The sequence below is a fragment of the Hesperophylax consimilis genome, chromosome 27 (assembly GCF_061612785.1).
Source record: "Hesperophylax consimilis isolate HC1 chromosome 27, BYU_Hcon_1.0, whole genome shotgun sequence".
In the NCBI taxonomy this organism is placed as follows: Eukaryota; Metazoa; Arthropoda; class Insecta; order Trichoptera; family Limnephilidae; genus Hesperophylax; species Hesperophylax consimilis.
In genome coordinates this window covers 10,357,467-10,378,231 of record NC_142862.1, presented here as the reverse complement: position 1 = coordinate 10,378,231, position 20,765 = coordinate 10,357,467, and the positions used below count along the sequence as shown (strand labels likewise).

General features: G+C 37.0%; 1 protein-coding gene across 1 annotated transcript; it reads left to right on the top strand.

Moving 5' to 3' along the window:
* Positions 1-321: 321 nt before the first annotated feature.
* Positions 322-19,582, top strand: LOC149410564 (putative multidrug resistance-associated protein lethal(2)03659). The gene is made up of 23 exons (XM_089648285.1): positions 322-401; positions 1,027-1,266; positions 3,209-3,416; positions 4,235-4,466; positions 5,092-5,248; positions 5,885-6,461; positions 6,937-7,231; positions 8,602-8,837; positions 9,310-9,414; positions 9,810-10,060; positions 10,326-10,393; positions 10,496-10,637; positions 11,664-11,790; positions 12,270-12,420; positions 13,230-13,466; positions 14,246-14,355; positions 14,447-14,561; positions 15,308-15,467; positions 15,562-15,748; positions 17,093-17,265; positions 17,600-17,716; positions 18,493-18,691; positions 19,544-19,582. Exons 1-23 carry the CDS (start codon positions 322-324, stop codon positions 19,580-19,582), a joined length of 4,206 nt encoding a protein of 1,401 aa, XP_089504411.1.
* Positions 19,583-20,765: the final 1,183 nt, after the last annotated feature.

The following is a 20,765-nucleotide window of genomic DNA, read 5'->3' as shown; positions in this document are numbered from 1 at the left end:
AAACCAATCCCTGAAGAGGATGGTTCAATCCTCATAGAAACCAAATATATATATTTTTAAATACACCTATTACTAAACATTGATTTCCCTATCATATCAAAACAACTTTCCTTTCAGAGGGTTGATTTTTTCTGGTGTTGATCCATTCAGTAAATCACTACACGAGTAAGGGTTTTTTTAAAATGATTTACCCATACTTTCCTAGTTCCTACTACCAAACTCAACTTCATTTGTCCAATATAGTATAGCCATCATTTTTATCGATTTGTAATATTTTTCTAGGATCCTTTATTTTGTGCTTGTTAAGAACTTATTTGAAAAATGGACCCAGGATTCTACCCCCATGAAAGGAAGAAGAGCCCCAGGAAAGAAGCTAACTTATTTTCACTCTTCACATATTGGTATGATCAAATTCTCTATTCAAGATACCACACCGCAGAACAGAATATGTTCTACCACGGCATAGCATAACAAGAGGAATCGCGCTATTGAATGAAATTACTAAAACAGTAGAATAAAAATTTTAGTTACTTTTTATGCACGGGTTGATTCAGGGATTTTTAATAATTCTTCAAATTTAAAACTTAATTTTCAAGTTCTGTGTAGATCTTTTCCAAGTCCTGTCATTATTTCAGTTCTGTCAAGTAACTGGCATATAATGATATAATAACAGAACTTGAATAGGACTTTCACAGAACCCGAAAATGAGTGTTGAAATTTGATGAATTGTTCAAATTTTATGAAACAACCCATCAAAGGCGTTCAAAAAGAAGATAAAGATGAATACTGATGAAAGGGAGATAACATTATATAAATACGAATGTTAGAAGGAGCGCGCTAATATAAACAAAAATACGATTATGATTAATAAGCGCAAGTGACTATTGTGAAAATATTTATTTAAACACGACTTATTTAAAAGAGAGCTAAAATATCTCGACATCTGAGTTAAGTATCATTTAGAATCACTATTGTTTCCAATGTTAGATATTTTCGCACAATTTAAACGCAGTAATTTTTTTCCAGGTGGCTACTTGATCTATTCAAAAAAGGTCTTAAACTACCGATAGTTGTGGGAGATATCTACGCCCCACTGAACTCTCATATGTCCGGGAAGATCTGCGACCGGTACCAGAAGATGTGGGATGAACAGCTGCTGAAACTGCCACAGAAATCTCCCTCGCTCCTGTCCATACTGATCAGAGTTCATGGCTGGAGGGTGCTGGTCATCAATGTGATCTTTGCAGTCACACAAATTGTATTCAGGTACCTACCTACGTAACGCATTTTTTTCATTAATTTATTTATTTTTCTTCGTTTAGTTTATTAGTTTATTTTTTAAAGGTCTTGAAAGGTGAGCTCTGTCTTTCTGAAGTTTGTTTAAATTTTCAGTCGAGATTTTATTGGCGAAGAAATTTTTTTCAGCTCTCAAAATCATTAAAACTTTGAGTTGTTGAGCTTTACCCAATTATATGGGTAGGTACCTACCATTTAAAAAAGAGTTTCTTTCTTATTTTTCAATCCAAATCTTGGCCGAAGCCGAGTAGCAGGAAAAGCAAATAAAATATTTTATTATATTGGAAAGGATGGCATACTGACATATATTACGAAAATTAGCAAAATGTGTTTGTAAAACACGTGGTTTATCACTATACAAAACTGTCTTTTCCGAATTTCAAATTTTGCACAGTTTTGATACGAATTTTAAAAATTATAAAATTGTTTTCATTTTGTAAATGATTCATTAAAGCCGTGTGCATTTTCTTACAACAAAAAAGATAAGATGAACGTGATAAACCGTCCACGTGATATTTCATCACATCTATCGTGATAGAAAAGTGAACCTTATACTCGACTACCAGATGTTTATCAGATATAATAAATAACTCCTTACTTTGTACATTTTTCGGATTCGTTCACCGTGATGAAATTGTAAAGTTGACATTGAACTATATTGTGTCCAAGATAAAATTAATACACATTTGAGCTTTCTTCGTGTGACGTCTTCTATGATAGAATAAGTGAAGTTGACATTATTAGACATTGATGGTTAGATAACATTAATACACATTTGAGTAATTTTCAGATTTCATTTTCTGTAATGGAAAAAGTGGATTTTACATTTAGAAAAATGAAAATATAAGTTATATACGAAGTATAATTGTAACCAGCTACTGTTTTTAAAGCAGAATTATGTGATGATAATCAATAATTTGATTAGAATAAGAAGCTATTAAGAAAAATATTCAAAACCAATAAATATTGGCTGACTCAATATTTATTCACAGAATATTAAACAATAACATCGACTGTACCGAACTTCTCTCCCTTATTAATTTTAACATACCTTTGAGACGTACACGATATACAGTGATATTCCACACGCTTTTATAAAACAAATGCAGCATCTAATTCGCCAATTAACCGACTTCTTCATACTCTAAATAACATTTGTCTAAACTCTAACATTGACATTTTTTCAGACTCACTGCCCAAATTCAAACGTGGCATCGTGTCAATAATTTAAACTGTTCAATGCGCATACATACACACACACACATACATACATAACACACGTCACACACACACCTATATACACGTCACCTGGTAATTAAGGAATAAACATACCACTTAGCAGACATTACAAGGAAACATATCATAGGTTCACAACATGAAGTATCTTATTCCTGTATATTGTTTTAGCTCTGTAAATCATGCACTGTTTGTTTCTATAATATAAAATAAAATAAAATAAAATAAAATAAATAAACGAGAACCGATATCGTGTCTAGGAAAAAATACAACAAAGAATTCAAACTAAGTAGGTCGTAAACTATCCAAAAATCCAACGAATAAACTTATAAAGAACGGTTCCCGGAGTCCTTACAATAAGATCATATTTGTAAATGTTTTTATTTGAAATTTCTAAATTTCTTATCACAGTCACCTAGGCTCTCAGGTCCTTGTCATCTTGTTGTTTTCACTGTCCTTATGGCGTTTAGCTCTGTAAAATGTTTCTTCTTTTGACAAATCTTAGTGGTCTTACACATCCGAAGCCAGCAGTCTGCAGCATGAGTGGTTTATTTGTGCCTGCAGTTCTCTTCAGGACTATTCCATTTGTAGGTTACTTCTAATTCTCTTCGACAGTAAAGGATTAGAAGTAAGGTTTTTTTGCCTACTTTATAATATTCTTAACTATATATTTCAGAATTGCCCAGCCCCTGTGCCTTGGCAAGCTTATATCCTACTTCTCCCCTGGAGAGACTGACATAACAGAGCAAGCCGCCTACCTCTACGGCTCTGGAGTGGTGTTCAGTATGCTCATCAACATCTCCATCATGCATCCGTGTCTGAATCAGCTGTCCCATACCGCTATGCAAGTTCGGGTGGGGTGTTGCTCTCTCATCTATCGAAAGGTGAACATCAGAATGATATAACAATTAAAAATAAACTTTGGAGTTATCTAAAAAATAGGGTTATTTCATAAAAACGGGTTCTACTATGAACGCAAGAGGACCGGGTTTGGCAGTTTTCGTTATTTCTTGGTGTTTCGCCGTTAAAGAATTGGTCACCCCAAGTGGTTCGCTACGTTTGGTGACTTAGCACATGGGGTGAGGTTTGTCTAGGTCTTGAAGGCGGATGCGTTTGCCCACCTACTGCGTGGAGAGACTGGTTGAGAGAGAACTTATGACCTATACATCCGGACTCTCTTTCGACTTATCACTTTGCACCGCACGGATTCCTACCCACCCCTCATACCTTTTTCCTTCCCAGAACTTACTCTCCTTCCTTTCCCAAAAAAAGCCAAAGATGACATCAGCCCTAAGTGATATTTTTTTACTCAGAGCCTCCTGTGTGGAGCTAATGTAAATATAACTAAGCAGAACCATTTTTATTGCTTCATGTCTCATCTAAATATTTTTTACATTAACTCCACACAGGGGACCCTAGGAAAATAATTTCGACGGCCTATGTTATCTTTGGAGATGCTGTATGGATGAGATTTTTGTGGAAAGAAAGGAGTGAACCTGGTCTTGAAGAGACCCATGTTATAAGAGGGAGGGAACATAGTGGCCGGCAAAAACTCAAAAACGAGTCGTAGAAATGACCTGTTCTCACGACCTCATCGTGTAAAACACCGTAGCTTTAAGAATAAGAGATAGGAAGAGGCTGGGTGGAGATGAGGCTTTTTTGGAGGTATATTTGTTATAACCTGTTTGGTTTTCTTTTTCAGGTGCTTAAACTTGATTTGAAGTCAAATTCTTCAACCAGTGAAGGTCTCAGTGGGATGGTGATCAACCTATTGACCAACGACGTGAACCGCTTTGACCTGGCCTGCACTTTCCTCTTGGAGCTGTTTAGAGCTCCGATAGAGGGGGCCATAGTAATCTACATCTTGTACTGGAACATTGGTCCGGCTGGTTTGATTGGTGTGGCCTTTCTACTCTGCTTCATACCATTGCAAGGTTTGTTTGCTATTATTATTTTAAGTAAATCCCTGCTGAGCACTTAGCACTTTTGTTCGCAGTCCTTTGCAGAGCTTTTTAAGATTTTGTACATTTCATGATGAATTAACATGACATTAGAGATCTTTAATGATAATTCTGGAAAGAAAAAATACGACCCTCACAACTTTGCGGATTAATTACAATTACTGATACTATTTTCAGTAATATTTTTAAAACCATAACAACCATTTTCGTTAAAGCAACATAAAATTGGGTTTGATTTGGCCTTCTCTACAAATTGCATGTTCTCCACCTTTCAACTCCACCCCTTGTCAATCGTCGCCAGTCATTTTGCCTTCCTATCCAGACCAAATCATCTTCCAAACAGTCGAACTACCTCTTATCCGGTATGTTTCTGGGTCACATCTACTGGGGCTTTCGCGTGATTATGATTTTTATTTGCGACCATCGGAAACTGACGACAACGTCTATACATGCTCAATTAGATTCCCATTCTTCGGTCTCCTTCTAAGTCCCTGGGGCACAAGTTTTAATTGATAATACTCATAATGTGCATAGCAATTCAATTCATTTATAACCATGCAATGTTCGAACACGTCTTTTTGATATTTTTCCCCCCCAGGATGGTTGGGCAAGCTGAGCGCTATGATAAGAAGGAAAGCAGCCTTGATGACAGACAACCGGATTCGGCTCATGAACGAGGTCATCCAAGGGATCCAGGTCATCAAGATGTACACCTGGGAGTACTGCTTCGCGAATATAATCACTGAAGCCAGGCTGTGAGTTTATTTTCCTTTAAAAAATCCTTTAATCAATCCCCAATACTTGACAATATGATCGGGAATTACGCTCATTACCCATGACGTTACTGGTGAAGAGATTACAGTGACAGCTTCTTGGAGGCAGAGTATCTCGTGATTAGCCTTGCCCCGTTTGTCTCCATTGGATCTAGAATTAAGTTAGCCTCAGAGGAGTTAGACATACTGTTCAGAGCCAATACGATACCATGATGTTATACAACCTCTAACTCTGTTTAAATCGCCAGTGTCTCTTGTTATCAATTTTGCTAGCCATTGTCTGGACTGCCTGGAGCCCTAAAAAATCTCTTGCACCTGTGCAAAAATGAAAAATCGTTTTGACAGACTCCTCAGTGAAAGGTTTGCGATCTTTATAACATTCACGTCAGGTGGAAATGCTGCGTTTATTCAACTGGTAATTTAGTAGAAGGCGTTCCGAAGAACTAGCACCATTGATCCAATCTGCATTATCGGCTAAATGACTTTCAAGATTCAGATTCACTCATTCCTTTCCTAGCAGACTCTCTGCACATCATCGCTGAAGATGAAATAGATAATTTAAACACTTATTTCAGATAAGTAAGCATGTAATAAAAACGTATTTCTCTTTTATTTCAGAAAAGAAATGAACCTTATTAAGAAAATTATGTGGATCCGAACAATGATAGTATGCTGCATCAAACTGAACACAAAGATATCCATCTTCATAAGCATTCTGATCTACATTGCTTTCGGGAATGAGATCACCGCTGCCAAAATCTTCATGCTGTATTCTCTGTACGATCTCATCAAGATGACTGTGGTTGAATTCTTCCCTTTGGCAATAATGGCAGTCCTAGATGCCAGAGTTTCAATAACGAGAATACAGGAATTCTTATTGTTACCAGAAGTAGCCAAAATAACAGAAGGAAAAGAAAAACAATTGAGTCTGAAACCATTGCAAAACGGATTTCAGAACCTTGGTTTTACTCCCGATATTTTAAAAGATTCCGAAATTATAAAAGATGGTCTGAAATCAAACGGAATAACAGAAGATTTTGAAAGTGGGGATTTAGGATTAGGAAAACACTTGAATGGTACTTTAGATACGAATCTGGCGGCTTTACAGTTGTCTAATTTGAACGCAGTCTGGAAGAATGTAGATGCGACAGGAATGGAAAAGAATGTGGTTGCACTAGAGAATATTTCCTTAAAGGTAAGTTTAGTGATCTTTGTTATCATTAATTGCATCTTCTTATTTTTTACCGTTTTCAAGAATGTATTCTATTAATGAATTATGTATAACAAACACTCTGCCACAGGACACCCCAAGTGGTTTGTTACGTTTGATGATTTAACAGGGGTGTCCGAGATCTTCGGGTGAGGTGTATTCAGATCTTGGAGGCAAATGCACCTGCCCACCAGCTGTGTGGTGGGCCAGATCGGGAGAGGCTGCTTTGGGGAGACCCTTTGACCGTTTCCTAAATATAAATTCATGTCATTCACTCCTGGACATACTGATCATATATTTTCCTCCCCAGAACTTTCTCTCCTTCCTTTTCTTTAAAAGACCATCTACATAGCATCCGTTAAGATGACATAGGCGTGATGTGATGTGACCTCATGTGTGATGCTCCTGCTTACCGGTTTTGAAAAATCCTTTGTATTTTTATGAATCCACATATTTACAGATATATCCAGGTGAACTCGTTGGCGTAATTGGTTCTGTTGGATCTGGTAAAAGCACTCTACTCCATGCCATTTTGGGCGAGATCCACAAAGAACCTGGGTCTTCCATAGACGTAATTGGAAGGGTATCTTACTATAGTCAGCAGCCGTGGCTTTTCGAAGCCAGTGTGATGCAAAATATTCTGTTTGGAGAAGAGATGGACGAGCAGAGGTACAGGAACGTTATTAAAGCCTGTCAGCTGGAGAGAGATCTTCAAATATTGCCGCACGGAGACAGGACAATTGTTGGAGAGAGAGGTTCGTAAAAACTTTTTTATTTTCATTTATTTAATGTATGAATTTTTCATAATAAATAGCGATACAAAATATTTTTATAAAAATGTAAATGTTCCTTTTTTCAAAATCTTATATCTCCGAAAATTCTTTACCGATTTCTTTGAAATTTTGACACAACATTGCATTCATTGAATACGCGCGTGTTTTTATATATGTATTTTATATAGATGTCACCTGTGACAGGTAAAAACATGTATTTTGTTTTAAATGTGCAATCTGTTGGACAAACATAGTTTTGAAATTCAGTGCCATCTGTTAAACGTAAAAGTAACAAGCGCTATTGTTTCTCCATCTATTCTGAACAGAAATACTGAGGCATAGCAACGTGTGGCATGGTACAGCTAGTATATAAATAAAAATGTAAATGTTCATTTGTTCAAAATCTTAAATCTCCAAAATTTCTTCACCGATTGTTTTGAAATATTGACACAAAGTTAAAGGTAAAAACATGTGTGTTTTTTATATATCTATATTATATAGAAGTCACCTGTGACACGTAAAAACACGTTTTTTAAACAGCGCCATCAGTTGGACGTAAAAACAACACGCGCTATTGTTTCTCTATCTGCACATACAGACTCAGCCGCAGCAACGCTTGGCGGGGTACAGCTTGTTGTAAATAATAATAATAAAAGAGTAAACAAGAAAAACACCAGATTCATTGATAACAAAAAGAAAGTTTTATTTTAAACAGTAAGAAATATTGACTAGTATGGTGGTTTTAAGTAATTTTAAAATTTAAAAAAATTTAAAAATATTAAATTCATAAATTTTTTCTATAATTTTGAGGTTTAAAGGAAGGTTGTTCAAATAAGTTATTCCTTAATAGCAGTTTTAGGTATTTTAAACATGCTTTGTTTTCAATTTTCTGATTTTAATAATATTCTGATAATAGATGAAATTGTAAGGCGTTCAACTTTTTATCTTTTAAAATTTGTGTAGTTGGATATTTTTTTACATATTTTGTCTATTAAAGGTACATTGAATATTGTAAAAAAGGGTTTCAACAGGTTAAAATATAAATATGTATCAATAGAAACACAATTCACGAAAACTAAGCTCTATAAATAAACTATTGTTTAAATTTAAAAAAAAGTTGATCTATGGACTCGATAATCTAACTTGGCATTTATTTTTTATATTAATTCCAGAAGCCATTTTAATCTTTGGATCCCATAGATTATAACGTTGGTTTCTGAAACCATCCGGCATTTATTAGCTTTATATAAGCACTGTAAAAACAGCAGTTTTATAACGCCAAAAGTATAAAATCTATAATGTAATGTGAATACATATGTACAAATACTTGTATAAATATGCATTTTTTCCAGGTGTGTCACTGTCAGGGGGTCAGAAGGCACGCGTATCATTGGCGCGTTGTGTTTATCGCAAGTGTCAAGTGTATCTTCTGGACGATCCCCTCTCTGCAGTGGATGCACACGTGTCCAAAGCCCTACTAGAATCCTGCATCAGGGGGCTGCTGGGCAACGCTGCAGTGCTGCTGGTGACTCACCAGGTGCAACAACTCACAAAGGCCAGTAGGATCTGCCTTATGGAGGCTGGAAGGGTAAGAAAGACCTCCCAGTGTTCCCTCGAACAAGTCACTGCTCAAAACCTAATACTATTTCAAGTCATTCATCCAGTTCAGGCTCAGATACCCGGGGAACCACACAACACAAAACAAGCTAGACAACTACTCAATTCGGGTAGAAACACGCCAAGAGAACTAGTAGATGTTAACAGGACAATTTTTTTATACTTTTGGCCATGGGAAGCATCATTAGTCGCAAGAATGAGAAGAGGGTGAAAAAAGCCCCTTGCAAATTTGATGACAATGTTTTGCATGAAGAAGAAAAAAGGCTCAGAAACTTGAGGAACCGCGCTGTGGAACGAGGAGACATCAACAAACACCCAATGACAAGTCTGATGAACTTTAATAAAGAAATTGCAGGCTTCAGTCATGAGAATAAGATGGAACGTGGGAGATAGCACAATGTACGAATGGCTTGGGTATTTAAGAGAGCTTTTTTAAATTTCAGATAGTGTTCCAGGGGTCATATGAAGAACTGCAGTTGTCTAATACCAATTTCTCTGAACTTCTACCAGAGACTAGCGAAAATGTTGAAGAACCGCCAGGAGATAAGGTACAGTTTTTAGGTTGTTTTTGAAGGTTGTTAGTACCTACTCTATGACCTATCCCTTTTCACCGATAATATCTAATTTTATTAGCCAGCCCTTACTACGATGTTTTAAAACTGTTCTGGCTTACTTCAGACTTACTCGAATGCGTCTAGTTTTGCTGACCTCTTTCATTATTCATCACTATTATATTATCAGTCCATTTTCTTAATGGGACAGTAGTGCCACATGCTCAGCATAGTCAGTTCGGCTGTTTTTTGTCCTGCTCTTAATCCACTCATTTGTCATCTTGCAAGATAGCATGGCTCTAGAATTTTTTGTCACAATGTTCTTAGTGAGAGTCCATATTTGCGCTCAAAACGATAGCTTTGAGATTATACACTAAATGTAATCTTTTCAGGAAACAACCAAAGCAGATCAATACTCCAAGGTGCTCATCAATACATCCGAAAAATTGAATGAAGTGGATTACGAGCAACATGAAAAACAGACTATAGAAGTAGAAGGCCAGCAGGAAGGCTCTGTGAACTCAAGTGTCTATATGTCCTACATCAAAAGCTCTGGGGGATTGTTCAGTCTTGTATGCTTAGCCACTCTTTTTATCCTAAGTCAAGCCGCTTTCTCCATCAGCGATTTATGGATTAGCGATTGGTAAGAATAAGATAAAACAAATCACTGTTTTTACATCTGTGTTGAATAGATTTAAAAATATGGCAGCACAGGAACACGCCGTCCAGAACAGTCTGCTCTAATTATTGGGCCTGCACAGGACCACGTTGGAGTGTGTGTCGAATTCAGATCTCTATTTCTCAGTCGAATCTACACAATATTATATCATACAAAATACCATAGACAACCACGGAAAATTGGCACAGTGGAATAATGTATCGTGATTGTTTATCTTTCTTTGTTTTAGGGTAAATCTGGAAGAGCTCTCAAATTCCAAGACAAATATTATAACAAACGTCGATACTACAAAAAATAGTACGAAGAATTTCTTTTTGGTGTCCGAAATGCAAAACAAACTCAATAATATATTTGCCGACAATTTGAACTCCACTAGCCCAAGAATATTTGACATGGAAGGATTGGGCCTGACCAGGAATACCTGTGTGTATGTGTACAGTGGCTTAATGGTGGTGAGCATTTTGCTCACACTGGGCAAACTTTTCCTTTTCTTCGGGATGTGCATCAAAACATCCATAAAATTACATGATTCTATGTTTAGGTAAGTGTTTTTTTTTAAATCATGTCACACATTAATGTGATAACATAATACAGTCGAATATCCCCATCCTAACCTCTCCCTCTTTCTCTAAATGATACTCACCCCCCCCGGGGGGCATTGGTGAGATCCAGGGGAGTGGTGGTGGCTTTGAGGGCAAATGGGGGGTGGTCAAATGCTTCAAGCGGGGGGTGAAGGGCGCGTATTTCCTTTTCCGTGTTCAATAGGAGGTAGGATGGCAGTACTGCTTTGAAACACGCACAGGTTTGTTACGTTAATTCACTTTTTAAACTCTAGTACCGCCTCCTATTCAACACGGAAAGGAAATACGCGTGAAGGGCTGAAATGGGGGTGAACGTGTGGTGACCTTCCCCTTACAAATACGCAACTTTCACCTTTTTCGTCTGCGGCGCTTTTTCCGTCTATGCTGTCATGCTTGTTTTAATTGTGGGGGGCGGCGTTGAAGAAAAATGTACTTGAAAATGGCGGTTAGTCAGACAAGGTTTAAAACCTCGGGTTTAGATCAATACTTTTGTGATCTCATCTGCAACTTATCAAATTGAAAGTAGGTAGGTACTTTTGCCCTTTATCCGACTGTTTCGTTGGAATAAATCTAAGACCAAATATCGCATGTGCGCCTATTTTCCTTACCGGATTGACCGGACCGTCGATTCATTGCCGGACCGTATGACATTGGAACTCTTTAGAGCTTTTCTGCAAAGTCATTTGCAGCAAATTAGGTGCCTTTATCAATGACAAATATTGCAAAATTACCATTCATAGTATCTCCTTCCAAAAACCTGAAACACAAATACTTTAATATATATTATTATTGTGACTGATTTTCGAGGTATTGTGCTACATTATCATCCATCGTAATGGGATAAACGTGAAGATTGTGATGTAGAGTAAGATTATTTGTGTAGAGGTGACGTGTTTCCCACATTAATCCCCTTAATGCAGTTTTCAGCGTTTAGTTTTGATATAACTGTCTGGGTCTGTAATGTATATTGTTGATTTCCTTTTAAGAGGCGTCACACGGGCTACCATGTGGTTCTTCAACAACAACGCTTCAGGGAGGATCCTGAACAGGTTTTCCAAGGACATGGGAACTGTGGACACAGTTCTTCCTCCTGCCCTAGCAGACTGCCTTACCGTAAGCTAAAGTCTTTAATTTAGTTAGAATAAAATACAGGGTTAGTTCTGCTGGACAATACCAGTAGCAAGAATGGACGACAGCCGACTGACTACCAATAAAGCTTTGCGATAATAAACCTGCTGGATGTAAGAGGAGAATTAAAAGTCCTAAACATCACTTACAATGCAGCTATATTATTCAGTTACAATCAACCCTTCCCCACTAGAAGAACCATTGGCAGGTCGGTGGTATGGTAAGGAAGATAAAAATAAATCTCCGTTATGGGGAAGTCTTACGCTCTCCGAAATGGGGGAGGGTTTTGAAACTACCCTTCAGCAGTATTGATGAGTGGGGTGGTGGTATAGGAACCCATTCTTTCTGAACTAAAGGGAGTGAAATCGAACAAGATTAGCAAGAAATTAGTTTGGTATAGTCACAGATCGCGGCTGCCCTGTCTCAGGAAAAGAAATCTTAATGTATTTTCTGTTATTTTATAGTTCTTCTTGGAGACCCTGGGAATACTCGTGGTAGTGTGCACTGTCAACGTTTGGCTCCTCATTCCAACAGTTGTGGTTGTCATCCTGCTGTACTTTTTGAGGGTGGTGTACATAGGAGCTGGGCGAAGTCTCAAAAGACTGGAGGGGATAGGTATGTTATAACTTCATTAATTCCAGGTGTTTTTATTCTGAAAGCGATACTCTTTTGGGATTAAGTCAACAATTGAATTTGGGAGCCACCTCTGTGCTGGAGCCCCACAATACTTGATAAAGCTACTTGATTCTGTGCAAAGGAGGGCAGTCCGTCTGATTGACAATCCATTGTTAACAGACAGTTTGCCATCTCTAATGCACAGACGCAATGTTGGCATGCTTAGTCTGTTAGAACATCCGTTCGCAGTTGATGTTGGCTTCATGAGAATGGGTCGTTTCTTCGAATCGTTTTTGAGTAAGTTGGCTAGTATGTAAAACAAGCTACGGGCATCTGTGTTTCCTCCTTTATATAATCCATTACTACAGCCCCCACCTTAACCCGCCTCATAACACTGCCCAACCGGGTGGTTGAACTGTACAGACAGGGGCGCTTTAGTGAGGTGTCGCTTAAAAAAAAATACTTGGCCAATGGTCGCCGGTTTCAATTTTATAGTGACCGAAAAAATGTTTCGATGAACTCACAAAGAGTAGTTACATCCAGATAATGCAATTAACGCACAACATCAGCAGACATTGTGATTCGAATGTGGTTTCAATCAATATTGTGATAAGAAATGATCGTAATATCTTCGCAAAACACGTTTCATATATTTAAATACATACTTCTCGCGTTACATGTTTCTCGCGCATTCCTATTTTAGTGCAATTGCTAGTGGATGGAACACACATTTTTAAGAATGGAAATATTCTACCGAAAACACTTCACGCAGACAGGTTTTTAAACAGATTGAATTTGTTCACTTCCAGGCAGATCTCCTGCCTTCACACATGTGAATGCTACTCTATCTGGGCTGGAGACGATTCGTTCCTCTGGAGATGCTGGTGAAACCCTCATCATGGAGTTCGATCGTCACCAAGATCTGCACTCCTGTATATGGACGCTTGTCATCAATAGCAACCGGGCCTTCGCCTTTTGGATGGATGTCATCTGCTGTGCCTACCTGGCCGTTGTCACTTACAGCTTCCTGGTCTTCACCAATGATAGTAAGTAGTTGTTACTCAAACCTTTTATAGTTCCTTGTACTTGTGACTTCTGTACTGGCTGGTTTTAAGAAAATACTACATAATTATTTTTTTTGAGTGTCAGTTTCAACCATTTCTCAATCATTCTTTGTGTTGTCTTTTTCTTACTAACTTATGTGTGATAACGTGGAGAGCAGTTTAAGAGGTTACCCATAGATGGTACATAGGTGTCTATAAAGCAAGGAATGAAGTCGAGGTCTAGAATAATTCTTACCTGCTAAATAAGCCATCAGAGCTTATTGTATCTAATCGCAATAAAGTCCAAAATGTTTTGTCGACTCCGGAGTTTTATTTAAAGAGTTGTGAGACAAACTTCAGGTTACGGTAATGGTAACAGTAACTTGGAGTCATGATGGCGATTTTTCGCAGAGAGAGAAAATCACTCGGAGATAACAGTTTCATAAAAACACGCAAATACAGATGCAGTAATGCTCGTCAAGCTTTCTCCCACGTCCAAGACTAATTGGAGACTATTTGGGAGACAGAAGTCGTCAAGAAAAATCTCCTTTGATGGTCGGCTATCTTCTGTCATTGCAAGATGTTACGCAAAGCAGAGCTGTCCGGTCTTGTAAATTTTAATATTGACAGCTCGTCAAACAATACTGATACAGCTAACGTGAGATAATAAGGCATAATAGTGTATGTATTTGAATTATTAGCAGAATGTGGCCAAATACCCTTGTTCAATTATTTGTAAAGTAATTTATCAACCACATAAATCAAATTGTTTTTATTTCCAGATACTTTTGGTGGTAAAGTGGGTTTGGCCATGACCCAAGTGATGGGATTGGTGATGATGTGTCAGACTGGAATGAGGCAGACAGCAGAAGTCGAGAATCAAATGACATCAGTGAGCTACTTTAAAACTGAATATTTATTTGCTTCAATGAGAGCTGTATTAGATGGAAAAAATAATTTTATGTTATATTTCATTTTTTCAGGTAGAAAGAATTTATGAATACTCAAATATTCCGTCAGAACCACCGCTAGAAACAGATAAATCGAAGTTCGATCATAAGTATCCGAACATCGAGCTGATGACTTGGCCTGTAGAAGGTAAATATTAATTGTGTTAAAACCATTAGAATTCATTAGACATCCAGAATAATAGACTTGCCTTAACATAAAATCTGGGAATCATTTCGACGAGCTGGATACAAACCACATGACCATATTTTTGACACCAGGAGGGTTCGATAATGCTTCGAATAGACTACGACATCAGTAGTATAATGTTTAGTCATTAACCGCACTAGTACACATTGAAATAACCAGACCCTGCGCAGGAATGTTAGTTCGCTAAAGTAAGGCAAAGATTCGCAGTGCAGTCCATTGTGGGACTTTTCTGTACAGGGTCTGAATGTTCATTTTTAACCGAACTGTGTACAAATCGGGTTGCGTAGCGATGCAAAAACGTGTGAGGTGAGTAAATTATGACACATTTGTAAAAGTGTCTAAACTAAATACTGTAATAAAATATTCGATTTTGGAAACAAGCCGAAACTTTTATTTATCCAATTTGTAGTTTTTTAAGAAGCCAGCATTTTGCAAAGGATTAGTAATTTTTAAGCAGATTCTATTTTCGAGGAATAAATAGTGATTACAAAGCAAATTGCCTGAATATTGTCAGATTCATTTATTGACAAATCACAGAAAAGGGATCTCCCCGCTCCTCGCACATGGTTTGTTCCGCTTTCCGTGATGGGCTGGTCTAACAATTTGGATGTCTATGATTAAAGCCTTCAGAAACACTTTTTAGTATTATAACCATAAATAAAATTTTCTTGTATGCCCATTTTCAGGTAAAGTTGAAATGGAGAATGTTTACTTGAAATACGAAAAGGGTGAAGAAGCTAAGAACGTACTGAAGGATGTAAATCTGTTGGTAGAGAGCGGAGAAAAGGTTGGAATAGTCGGAAGAACTGGGGCAGGGAAAAGTTCCATCATTGCTGCACTTTACAGGTGACACCACAATTACATATTTCTTCTTCTTGCTGATAAAACATTTAATAGATCTGTGTGCTATTGATGGTATGGTATTTATGAAATGTTCCAGGTTAGCGGAGACAGAGGGGACGATCAGGTTATGTGGAGTAGACACCAAGGACCTGGGTCTTCATGAGTTGAGATCCGGAATGAGCATCATTCCACAGGAGCCCGTCCTATTCAGCGGGAGTCTTCGGGATAACCTGGACCCCTGGACCAAGCACTCTGACCAGGAGCTATGGGATGCTTTGAGTGAGGTAACATTTAATTTTTTTTATTCTTGAAACATAATGGAAACTCTGGGTCTTTTAGCTATGCAAAAATGTTCTTCCGTGTGACAAATCTTATCACTATTTTTTTGGGGTATTTAATTTAGACACAAACACTCCCACACTTTCTGCTGCCTTTTTGGGAACGTTTCATGAGCTTCCTTAAAACAATATGCCTTTATTATATTTGTAGTTTGCAGAAGGTTTCCTTCTTCCTGTTCTTCTGTTGATTAGTAGTGGTTTATGGCCACCGTGTCTATGATATTCTTTGCAATAATCCAATAAAAACCATCACTCTTTTCTAACTACTTCTCGTGCCTTTCAGGAACCTCAAAACGCATAAATACTTGTATATAAGAAAATATATAAATTTGTTTTAGATCACTTTAATTTTAATTATACTCTACCGGTTTCGGAAGCACCCTTCCTTCGTCGGGAGAGTATTAAAACTAACCTATGATACAAAATATTGACAGATATATATTAAAAAAAAATATAGGTATATATTTATATATAATTAAGGTGTTTGAGTGGGAGGTTAACAAAGGGGGAGGGGTAATTGTGGGAATTCCGGCAATAACAGAGCGGTTTACTGGAAATATATCTAGAATGGGACTAAGTTAGTACAAAAAAATTGCCTCCCCACATTAAACCCGCGTTCTTTACCGATAACACCTTAGGTAAATTATTAAAAAACACTAAAGATAAAGATCATAAATTGAGGTAAATATAAGGTTTTCCTTAATCGCATCATTTCTGATAGGTTAGTGTTTTTACTTTTCTTCTTCCGTTGCCCTCTCCTATTAGAATTTGGATATGATCAAAGCAATCTTAACACTTCTAACTTATGCCTTGAAACATCTCATCGGAACTGCTTTCGTTCGTACTGCGATATCTACCCCTACCACATTTTCATGTATTCTTGTATTCTTGTATTCATGGTCCTTCATGTGATAAAGAAGTTGCAGTTATCATCTTTTGTATCCAGTACAACTAAGTATTGCTTGGCAATTTGATGAAAAACCCCAACATTAGTCACCCAACGTGTCCATGGCACTGAAACATTTCTTCCCTCTAATAGCGTGAGAAATGTATGTTTTGTAATTTCAGCTGGATATGAAAGGCGTGAGTGGTATTTTGTAGTCACACCAATAGATTCACACATCTAAAGCTTCTATCTTCCTGTCTCTCTAAAGTAATCATAATTTTCCAGGTACATAGAGATGGAAGGCGTGGTGGCATTTTGAGGATTCACCAATACTAGATCCATACATTAAAATCTTCCATCTTTCTTCCTCTCTAACAGAACTGATGCATTATAATAAATTCCAGGTGGAGATGAAAGGCATGGTGTCCGAGTTGGCTGAGGGCCTTAGCTCGCGGGTGTCAGACGGGGGCGCCAACCTCTCGGTGGGGCAGAGGCAGCTGCTGTGCCTGGCCAGGGCTGCCCTTAGGGGGGCCAAGATACTGCTCATGGATGAGGCCACCGCCAACGTTGACTATGAGTAAGCCAAATATTCTATGTGCACAATGATGAAGGCACGGTTGTCCCTAAATCACTTGCCGTGGTGTTATAAGTGAAAGTGATATACACAAAGTTACAGTGTTTTAATTAGCATTGTTCCAACTTTTTACTTCATATGGTTCCTGCTGCTGTAGAAAGATTGGCTGTCACAGGACAATATTATCGATGTTCGATTTTCCATCACAAAGGCATAATTTCCAAAATAAAAAACCTCAATGTGTATTGGCCAGTAAATCCACAATGCCTGCGGTTTGCGACAAGTCGCTGGTTTTATTTACGAGTAAACTGTAAACAGATGCTGTTTACGTTTTTAGGACGGACCAGCTGATCCAGAAGACCATCAGGAGGAAGTTTGCAGACAGAACTGTCATCACCATTGCCCACCGGCTGCACACAGTCATGGATTCTGATAAGGTCGTCGTCATGGACAGGTGAGAAGAAAATTAAAAAAATATATATTTTACAAACTGGATATCTTTTTTATTAGTCTCGTTTCCTCATTTTTGAGAACCCCAATTAAAATTACCTGGTGGATAAGGCTCCTTCACTCCTCGAGGTCCTGCACTGAGTTGAGAGTTGTGGAAACCGAATACACCTTTGATATTTGATCGCTAGATATAACTACAATCATATTACATGGTGATGTAGAAGGGGTACTGGAGATGCGCCCACGCTCTCATAACACAACCAATTACAATCCAAGTAACAACTGTGCGATACTAAAGTGAACCTGTAGCAATAGGACTGCTCCACCTCGGGAAAAGTTTCACGGAATATTTTACCGAGAGTAGAGCAAGGATTGCCCTACAGAAGTCAAATAATTACATAACTAGCAGATAAAAACCTGATGCTGTTTGAAATGTTCAACGGTTCTCTATGAAAATAACAGAAGGCGCCACTTCCGTTTACAACAATCCTCAACTGTACAGTCATTAAAATAATAGTAGTATCAGATTCCTGGGCTAGGAACTTTGGCCGTCTTATGCGCCAGTTAATATTTACACTGCGATTATAAGTAAGGGTAAATAAAATAGAAGACTAAAGAGTACCTTTCCTAGTATTGTCTGGAACACTGGTGAATAATTCAGACATTTAGAACTTTGCGTATTCCAGATTTTCTTCAATAATCAAATTGTAACACAATTTTTTAAAGCATTTTTTATCACAACAAATCAAACTAATCCCTTTAATTTTATTGTGTTTCCAGTGGAAGGGTAGTTGAAGTCGGCCATCCTTACGAGCTGCTTAATTGCGATAATCCATCATCTCTCCAGCCTCATAATAACACAGAACAGAGCCCAATCACAGGAGATTCTGGAGCGAATAGTGGAAAGGGAACCTTCAAATCACTGGCCATGGAGGGAGGGTCAAATACATTCACACAACTTCTACATATCGCAAAAGAGGTGAGATTTAATTTAGATTTTCCAACTTTAGGCTGGAAACTTACGGAATCGTGTATTAAGATTGACCGGTCAGTGGCTTAGTTGACAAATGCGTTCCCACCCAGTCATCGTAGGTTCAATTCCTTTGCTAGCTAAGTCTTCCATCATTGCACATAACAACATCTTCCATTTATGATGGTAGTAGGGGTTTTTCAAATATTGCCGGGTTATTCGAAACCGGCGACTTGGTTCAAATTGACAAGTATAATATCATGTTGTTGACATCAAATCCTTAGACACAGTTCAGATCATTTTTCAAGCTATTCTTTTATATCAAAGGTCGCCTCTGTTGACCATGATCTTTTTGATGACTGTGATTGGATATAAAAAGACTTCAGAATGCTTTTTGCTCTCAACTGAACGTTTAAAAATATGGTAAATATTTGCCTAACCGTCGCATTTTTAATAGACACAAGTTATGGAAATTCCACTTCATTTCAACTTAATTACTACAAGAAACAACTATTTATTTCAGGAGAGATGGTAAATTATTGTATTATTCCATAATTTTTCCATTTTTGTCACAATTCTGTTTTTATTCAAAGTTCAAAATTTACCTTATAAAACAATCCCTTTGCTGTCATTTTAGAACTTTTTAGTATGTAGTGACACCTGTGAAAGTTTGATTTCAATATAAAAACATTACTTAATTAACTTAGTTTCTTCTAGTAATTGTTGACACAAAGTGTAATTTCCATAATCCGCAATTAAAAGTGCGGCAGTTGGGTAAATAATTACCAAAAATAATATTTACTACGACTTATAAAACAACATTTACATATTTTAATAACAGTTTTTTAAATTTGCTTGCAGAGTTATGAAAAGAAAATATGGACAAAGAAAAAGATTTAACACGTCAAACCAAAAGACGTATTTATAAAACATAAAAGATATAAACTCACCTCAGTTTGTATTGAAATGAGGAAATTTACTGTATTAACAATAATACATAAGTCATCAATCAAGTTTATTGTATAAGTGTATATTATACAACCTATATGGTGTAGCGGTCTACGCCCTTGACATTGGGTCAGGAAGATACGTGTTTGAGTCCCGCGCAGCGCACATTTAAAATACTAATTTCGGTTGCGTGTCTAACTCCGGTTCAATGAATTCTAGATAGAACTCGGATTTGCTTTGAATAAGTGTCATTTTGAAAATTGGAACTGTTAAATATTACAAATTTAGACAAGCGATGAAGTACGTACCTATAATATTTTGAGGGAAAATTATTTTGATTGTCTTTTTCAAAATTGGAATTATGATATCCACTAGTATATACGGGGTGATTCTACATCATGGTAGAAGTAAAAAAAAAAAAAACTTTTTTCGAAATTCCATTGTTTTTTTTTCCTGTATAAAAATATTTTTCGATATAAGAATATTATTTTCTTCATACAACAAACTTCAAATTTTGTACCTGGAAAATACCTTAAAATGTTAAAATTTCTAAAAAAAGTTTGCACACTTTACCTCCGGACACCCTGTATATACATAATATATTGAAGTGATTTTCATCACTAAACAGAAAATTTGTAGAAGTGTGATCTATACCGATTTGAAAGAAAACTGATGTCGTCAATTATAAGACCTTCCGACTCCTAGGCCCCAGAGAGGTTAATGAAATTGATCATCTGTTCAAGAATGATTTTCAATATTTGAACAAGTTGGATCAATTTCACTTGAATTAATATAAAAATGACCTTACTTTGGGAACACAGATACGCAAACAAAAAACTTCTATGTCTTTTTAGCAGTTTTCATTTAATTTATGGGTATTCCCACGTATGGTTTAGTAAATTTGATTGTTAAGTTTACAAATGACTGCGGTTAGCATAAGTAAAAGTGATAAATAAATTATTGTACATATTTTAGATTAATAAAAAACATATTTATATTTTAATATAATGAAATTGTTTTTTTTCATGAGACAATAAATTTAATTCCGCACAAGATTTACAAATTTCCAAATCTATTTATTGGTTATGGAATAGAATAAAGAATAACCTTGAAGAAGTGACTTATTGGCGTGTAT